Source organism: Pinus tabuliformis, chromosome 1_2 (genome assembly GCF_031772625.1).
Source record: "Pinus tabuliformis cultivar Carrire ecotype Pingquan chromosome 1_2, CPIR1, whole genome shotgun sequence".
Taxonomy (NCBI): domain Eukaryota; kingdom Viridiplantae; phylum Streptophyta; class Pinopsida; order Pinales; family Pinaceae; genus Pinus; species Pinus tabuliformis.
In genome coordinates, this window is record NC_142298.1 from 658,438,566 (window position 1) to 658,447,448 (window position 8,883).

At 40.6% G+C, this 8,883-nt stretch overlaps 1 protein-coding gene across 1 annotated transcript; it reads right to left on the reverse strand.

Moving 5' to 3' along the window:
* Positions 1–7,496: 7,496 nt before the first annotated feature.
* LOC149207397 (uncharacterized) lies at positions 7,497–8,351 on the reverse strand. The gene has a single exon (XM_089398025.1). It carries the CDS (start codon positions 8,349–8,351, stop codon positions 7,497–7,499), a length of 855 nt encoding a protein of 284 aa, XP_089254151.1.
* Between the last annotated feature and the right edge of the window lie 532 nt (positions 8,352–8,883).

Consider the following 8,883-nt stretch of genomic DNA (forward strand, 5'->3'; position numbering starts at 1 on the left):
GTTGGTGCAACTAAATCTGAACCTGGGTCAGGACCCCCTAAGACAACATATTGTATTGAGAGTACCTTGAGAGCCATTGTCATTATTGGTGGTTTCTCTCACACTTATTAACGATTCACATCATTGATTGATAATCAAGTGGTTTCTACCATGTTTGACTTCGAGACATTCACTCGCATGGTTAGATTTGTACTATGGATCGAGAGATGGAGATCAAGACCTTGGATATAGTTTCATCATTCCAGGTTGTGAGGAATTATATATTCATGATTATGTAGACAAATTCATAGCTAATGGCTGCGTCCATATTATGTCTACTATGGATATGATTCTTGACTTTTTTTGTACTTATTCATTGAGTTAGTTTTACTTTGAGTATGGGAATGCCTACCTCAATGATGATTATATATTGCATTGTAATCCTCGAATGTTTCTTGCAAGGTTCCAACCATTGTCTTTGATACAATCTTTGGCATGATACAACACTTCAATGTTTAAAAACTTATTTTTCAGACTTCACACTTTAGGGGGTAATATGTTACATGTCATTTTGTCACCATTGCACTTGACCATTTAAATGGATCTCTTGCCATCCATAAACATGTTTCATTACAATCCCTAAGAAGTCAAACAGTAAAAAACCCTTGAAGAAGATGTGAATTTTGGGTAAAATGGATTTATAAATTGTTAAGTGTGACCTACGCACTTTTCCTAGCAAGTTTTCGTGCATTTGTAGTTTCTATCCCTGATTATTGTGTAGAACTGCGCTCTATCTTCCACTATAGACCATGTAGGTAAATCAAAGAAAAGTAAAAATAAAAAGCGAATTCTAGAAGCATTGTTGGTCAAATATATCCCAATTGAAAGCTTCTAGGTCATATCTATTCGAGCCATACACCTTAGATCATGGAGCTAATTCCCATTCATTAAGGGACCGTAATCCCCTAATTAGAGGATCTCATCCTTCTCCTTTGGATATGAAAATTATTCCTCTTAGCCTATAAATTGACTAGAGGATAAAGAGATTAAGAGGTTAAGAAAAGATACACTTATGCTATTGGATTTAGATTGGAGGGCTTATCAACTAAGGAGAGGTTTAGAGGCATTTGGGAGGAACCTCATGACATCAAGGCAAAGGTTGTAAGGCTCTTATTTATCCTTGAATTAATACAAATGCATCCTTTTTCACATTGCATTGTCCTATTGAAATGATGAATGGTTTACGATTCTTTTGATAGTCAATAAGATAATCTCAATTTCTAATCTCCTTGATCATTCAATTAAGCTTGTTTAAATTGTTATGATTGCATATGTCTTTGATCTGTTTTATGTCTGTGATTGTGGGTCTTTTTTAGCATTTGGAAGCTTCATCGAGACAGATCTGGGATCCTCATCAAGCATTTTAGAAATAGGTAAGAGGCCTATTCTTCTACTCTTGTATTTACAATTTGAACAGAATCATCTTAGGGAAAGAATCATTCAATTGTTTTCTTGTTTCTAGTTTCCTTTAGGATCTAGGGAGATCGCTCTTGTTAGTAAAAGGGATTTATGTGCCTAATAGTTGGATGAAAAATTAGATTTTTCATCCAATGAGTATCCACTCAACATACGTTTGAGTAAATCCGCACTGAGAAAAATTCAAAATACATGAAAAATGTGTTTTATATATTTCAGTTTTTTTATTAGTGTGGATATACTAAAAAAATGTGTAGAGTGGGTACTGATTGGATGTTAAATCTATTTTTGTATCCAATGAGTATATACACTTGAAATTCGAGTAAACATACAATGAGATAAGTCAAAAATACAATTAAAAATGCAGTTTTCTTTCTTTTCTTTTAAAAATTCAGAACTCTTATTTTATTATTTTTATTATTATTTTCCTTAGGAGGACCATTTTAGACCTCAAAATTTCCTTGATGGTCATACCAATAAATATTGTACAATAGATTGGATTGAAACGAATAAATGCAGGGCCAAAATAAATGTGAATAGAACCAAGAGAATCAAGAAGTACCCCAATGGTAGCATACCACGTTGTCCACACCTTTAAATGCTATAAAACTGATGATGGGGAGGTGACCACTACAATACAAAATACTAGCTTTGGAAGAAACCACAACGTCCATTGAGAAGTCCCATAGGGATAGCTAAAATATCCCATTAATTCACTATCCCACTCTCTTTGTGAGCAGGACGCTGCCCAGAATCCATAAACCAGTCTAGGGCACAAACATAACTAGACTACCGTCGCTCCTATATGGCATAATAAGGAAAGTTTCAGGAAAATGTAAGAAGGGATTCATAGTGATAATATGTAAATTTCCATGCATAAGCCCCTCAATGTTGAAAGTCCTAGAAGTAATCTCATATACACCGGGGGAGGGACCATAACACACCATAAAAGTCACATAAGGAAGCTCTGCAAACAAAGTTGAGACAAGAGTGAAGACTTCCCATGTTCATAAATTTAGAAAGGAACACTTGCATTTTTTGTGCATGGGGTGTGTTGGCCACACCACCACTCCTCTTAAATGAATTGTGTTGTGGTGGGGTGGCAGGATCGGCCCCAACCTCTTGCATACCCTCATTAGCCATCCCGTTCGACAAAATATTAATAATAACATTATTAATATTAAAATTATTAGTATTTTTATGCTCTCAATATTAGTGTGATTACTTAAATGTTATTAATAATAATAATATTAAAATACTATTAATGTTATTAATAACATGAAAGAACAATATTATAGTATAAAAACATCATTTGAATAAGATGAATTACTACATGTAATAATACTATTATATCCAATTATAATATTAACAGTATTAATAATGTCATTATTAATGTTAATTTTATTATTATGTTTTTCATATTATTAGTATTATTATTATTTTTAATTTTTTAATTTTATTTATTTATTATTTTATTTTATTTTATTTATTTATTATTTTATTTATTTATTTTATTTTATTTTTATTTTTATTTTTATTTTTATTTTTTATTTTTTATTTTTTATTTATTTATTTATTTTTATTTATTTATTTTATTTTATTTTATTTTATTTTATTTTTTTGCTGAATATGACTACTTCTATATTGATACAAAAATATGATTACAGTGAGGCAGAGGCCTCGAGAGTTCTAGCCGATGAGACGACATGCTTACAAAAAAACTTGAGAGATTGACCAGAGGTCCAGCATAATGACTTACTTTGAGACTTAAGATAACTGAAAACAGTAACAAAGTACCAAGACAGAAAGAGAGGAACAACGCAGCCGCTACCAAGACAGTGACCCATTAACATATTGAACAAAAACAGGGGTAAGCCGCCCACGCAGGGGAAACCGACAAATCCGAAATTGAAAGAGACCTGATTCTGAGAGCTGAAAACATGAAAAGGCTGTGAATTTGGATGGGAGTGAGCAGCTTCCTTCAGAAATTGAACAAAAATCAAAAGGTGTAGACCTTATCAGTCTTCTTGCAAAGTTGGAGGTGATTCTTCAATAATGCGGCAGCCAAATTGGTCTGGGTCTTCACACTCAGAGGGTTGGCCCTAATTACCTAAAGGAGCCCCGCTTGTAGGAGCACTCGGACCAGCCTGGAAGGTCGAATCCAGAGTTACAGATCCGCCTTGGGTATTTCTCTGAGTATACACATTCTGCGAGGTATCATTTTGGTTTTCCATCCTTGGTGCCAAAGGATGTCCTGGACTGTCAGTCTCCAAACCCGCAGAAGCCTCGCACAACTCGACAGTAACGGAAACAATGAAGGAGGAGTTGCCGAGGGTGCAAGGGAGGCGGAAGCTAGCTGTATGAGAGTTGGGATGGAGAGAGTGCTCTTCGGAGAAGAAATGCCCTCGACCTCTACCACATCCGCTTCTAGTCTCAGGGTATCTTTCAAAACGAAAATCTGAAGCCTCAGACGAAGGGTCCGAGGTTGTGGAGGAGGGCTAGCGGGAGGCTTGACCTCGGGAGCTGCCTCTTCTGCTAATCAACCTAGGGCGCACTCTTGGCATCTTGAAGAAATCTGGGGGAGCCGAACAGACAGCCGTGGATGGGGCTGAGAGGGGGCGTTCGAGGGAGTTGCAATGAGGAGAGATTGTAGCATGAAAGCCCATGCGAATGTCGTCGCCTTGATTCTGAGACCGCCAATACCCTGGACTATCATCCACCTTGCTGAACCAACAAGTGCAGAAGGGAGGAGCGGGGAGGAATAACAAGCAGAGCATCATTACCAATATACTAATACATCTGTAAGAGGGAATGAGCTGCGTAATTGCAACATTTATGTTTACGAACAGTGCCATTAAATCAATTCTTGTGCGATATTGGCTAGCCCTTGTGATGAGACACGCGCCCTGCCTTCGCATCGCCAGCGTACTAATCTCTCGGCTATGCACCCGCATCCGGGGGTGATGATTCCTGTTGCACTAGAGAAGTGCAATCTTGTGTGAGTTGTACATCATTGGATTCACTTAAAGCGCCTGAGAAAGAAAGGAGCTGCTGATTGACTCCTTGATTAGCCAATCTGTCTGCTACCCTATTGGTCGATCGCCGAATGTGTTTGAAAGTAATGCTTTTGGAAGTCCTGAGCCATTCCTCTATTTGTTCCAATCGACTCAGAAGCCTCCAACTCGAGGCAATATTTGCTGCTGAGGTTCCTGATTGAATCTTTGTGGCTGCTGCTATTAAGATTTGAGAATCCCCTTCTACCTCAAGAGGGAAAAAGTCTTCCTTTTCTGCAATGCATAGACCTTTCCATAAACCTTCAAGTTCTATAACGTTGTTGGTATCTTTGCCAATTGAACCATGATATATGAACAGTGTTGAACCAAATTCGTTTTTGAAGACACCACCATAGCCAACCAGCCCAGGATTCCCCTTAGCAGCCCCATCGAAATTCAATTTGTAAGATTGTGAAGCCGGGGGAGACCAGATGAGGGGAGAGGCAGTGCTGATTGGGGGACTAGTTTTGACTTGCGCTAAGAAGGTAAGGTCCATATTCCAATCTCTCAGGATGAGGCGTTCCTGAGGAGAGTCTGGCAAGTCCGAATCTTGCCAATGTCTTAGAGAAAGAGTTTCCTGCAGATTTTGTTTGAGAAGGAGCCATAGGGTATCAAGTGTCTTGCTAAGATTGTTGAAAGTTCTATTATTTCTCTCTTTCCATATGATCCAGTAGACAAAGCCCGGAATGAGGCTCCAAAGAGAGTTGAGAAGAAGTCTTCGGAAAGGATGCCGAGGTGAGTTTCTGATGGTGTCTGTGATATTGCCCACACATCTGCCCATTCTTCTATTGCACTGAGCAATTCTCTCCCACAGTTGTGCTGCTAGTGGGCAGGTGTCCAGGAGATGCAAGATGGTTTCTGCATTGAGATTACAATTAGGACACCTAGAGGGTCCATTGAATCCATGCTTTTGAAGATTATCCCAAGTAAGGATTCGTTTCTTGCTCAAAAGCCATAGAAAAGTGGAAACTTTAGGCCAGATACTAGGTTGCCAAATCTGATCCCAAATCTGATCCTTTGCTATTTGCGTGCGTTGATAGAGGAGTTGGTATGCTTCATTGGTGGTGAAAATTCCTTTTGGTGTGTGTCCCCATCGGAGTTTATCCTTTTTATCAGAGTATTTAATTTTCCTAAGATTTAACTCCTGATCAATCTGCTCATAAGTTTCCTCCTACCAATTTTCCTGCCAGGTGTTGGTTGATCTCCAGAGATGAAAGTCTTGTGGGGAGTGCCGCTGCCAAAACTGATGAACATGGATTTGGTTAGTTTGCTGCATCGAAGCTTGCCAGTTGGATTTTTGGAAGAGAGAGGCAAGTTTAGGGAGCTGTTTCCAAGAGTCCTCCCAAAATCTCGCTGTAGTGCCCGAGTAGATTTCCCAAAAGCTGTGCGCTTGAATGAAGGCACTATGTTTCTTGGCAGCATTCCAGATCAACGAGCTAGGAGTTGTTGTGCTGATTCTGATGAGATCTTCCCATTGACTTCCTGGCGCATATTTTGCTTGCCAGAGACGAGCCCAAGGAGTTTGTGGTTTGGAAATCCAATTCCACTAGATATGGGTTCTCATTGTATTGTTGCTGTGAAAGGGATCCCTCAAACCTAGCCCACCAGCTGATCTCTGTAGAAAGACCTCAGTCCATTTGACAAGAGCCCATTTCCTGTTGAGTCCCGCAGACCCCCAAAGAAAGTTTCTTTGAAGGTTGCGGATGTTCTTGAGAACCCATTTGGGAGCCGCCAATATAGAAAAAAGATAAAAGGGCATAGCTTGGAGAACGGATTTGATTAAGATGAGCCGGCCAGCTATGTTGAGCGAACGGAAGTTCCATGAAGAGAGCCTTGTTTCTAGCTTATCAATGAGGTTTCTCCATGAGGCTTTTTTAATAGCAGAGTCCAGCAATGGAGCTCCTAGATATTTCGAAGGAAGCGCGGCTATCTGGAAGCCTAGAATCCTGGCAATGTTCCTCTGAGTTAGGGTGGGAGTATGGAAGAAGAAGAGCTGGGACTTGGAGGCATTGATGGAAGTTCCTGAGGCTTCAGAGAAGAGATTGAGCAGGGCTTTAAAGGCGGGGCTTCTTGAGCTGACGGGTGGCCGAAAAGCATAGTGTCGTCGACAAACTATTGATGGGAGATAGGGGGGAGACCATGAAGGGAGATGCCCTTTATAGAATGGGAAGAGATGGCAGAGTGAAGGAAGCAACTGAGGCCTTCAGCCATTAGGACAAAGAGGAAAGGGTAAAGGGGGTCACCTTGATGAATTCTGCGTGAAGGACGAAAGGGGGCAGAAGGAGAGCCATTAAGCAGGATGGAGAAGCTAGGTGAAGAGATGAGGTTCATGATCCACCGAGTCCAAGTAGTGCTGAAGCCAAATGCCAATAACATCTGATTGATATAATTCCAGCTAAGTTTATCAAAAGCCTTGGAAAGATCTAGCTTAAGAATCATACCTGGCTTTTTTAATAGCTTGAGAGAGTGGATCACTTCATTTGAGAGAATGATGCCGTCCATTATCTGGCGCCCTTCGACATATCCAGTTTGCTCAGGTGAAATGAGAAGAGGGAGAAGAGGTTTGAGCCTGTTCGCCAAGACTTTGGATATGAGCTTGTAAATGACGTTACAAAGTGCTATGGGCCTGTATTTGTCAGGTGTATTGGGTTCATCCACTTTAGGAATTAGCACTATGAAGGTAGAATTTAGGGAAGGAAGGATCCAGTGCATCGATCTTGATTCCTCCGCTCTCTCCCAGACCTCTGTTTTAATTAGCTCCCAAAACGCATGAAAGAAGTTGGCTGTAAAGCCATCGGGTCTAGGCGCTTTGCCATCCTTAAGTTGAGCCATGGCATCCTCCACTTCTTGCTTGGAGATGGGCTAGAGCAACATTTTGTTGTGGTCCTCTGAAACAAGTTTAGGAATATGCTGCATGAGTGATCAAATGGCTTGATCCCTGCATCCTGGGGGCTCCCGGAGAATATCGTGAAAGTACTCTTTGAATTCCTATTCCACATATTCATGCGCCTCTAATCTCTCCCCTTGTCGATTATGTATGAAGGTGATATTATTGTGCATTCTCCTTTGAATTGTAGATCTATGAAAACATTTTGTATTTTTCTCCCCTTCCTTTAGCCAATTGATTCTCGATTTTTGTTGCCACAAAACTTCTTCTTGCTGCCTTCGTGCTTCAATCTTGGTTGAGAGGGTCTGCTCCTGTTGCACGTGTTCATCTGTTCTTCCCTCCAAGATAATTCTCTGTTGTAGTGAGGTCATCTGCTGCTCCAGCTCTTTCCGATTTTCAAAGATGTTACCAAACTGAGTTCTATTCCAAGATTTGAGAGCTTGTTTGAGATGTTTTAGTTTTTGTTGGAGCTGGAACATCTTGGCTCCTGCAGGGGGATTGAAAGACTTCCAAGCCTCTTTTACTACTTCTTTGAATTTGGGATGCGAGAACCAAAAGGCCTCAAAGCGGAAAGGTCTATTGCACTTTGAGCCCGGATGCGACCATTGAAGCATTATGGGCCAATGATCAGAGCCCGCTTGAGGCATGATGGAAGCATGAAAGTCCCCACCCAGGTGTATGGCATTATCTGATATAAGGAAGCGGTCTAGCCTGGACGCTATATGCTGAGGTCCACTTCTTTTATTGGTCCAGGTGTACATACCATTGGAGGTTTGAAGGTCCATTAACTGATTATTGTTGATGAAGTCTTTGAAGCCGTTGCTGTCAGCTTCTAGCTTCGATCTGCCTCCGGATTTTTCCTCCAAAGCCGTGATGATATTGAAGTATCCTCCCCCAATCCAAATGGGAAATTGCCTTTCTGAATTGAGAGCTGTGAGTGTGTCCAGGAGATCCATCTTTTGTTGTAAGTTTTGTGGGAAATATACATTAAAGAGATGGTCGTGGATATTGGTCCCTATTAGATGGAAGGTTGATTGAATGAACAAGTGTGGTGCGTGAAAGTATTGGAGAGTAAGTACCTGCGGGTTCCACAAGATTGCCAGCCCTCCAAAAGCCCCTGAAGCATCCACATAGATTGAGCGGCAGCCTGACCAAACCTTATTTAAAATCCTTTCCAATACAGTGTTATTTCCTTTGGTCTCTTGAAGAAAGACAATTGAAGGCTTTTCTTGCTGGATCATATTTTTTAACATTTTGTGTTTTGTGGGGTTGTTAAGCCCTCTCACGTTCCATGATATGAGCTTCCTAAGGAACCGTGGGGGAGAGGTTTGTAGAACCTGGTCAGCTTGGGGAATCTACCAGAATCCACCAGCATTTCTCCGATGATAATTGTCCTTTGCAGATCCATCTTGCACCCTCGTTTATTTGTATCTTTCAAGATTTTCTTTCCATCCCAAGGACTGCCGGCCTAAATGCCTAGGCATTTAT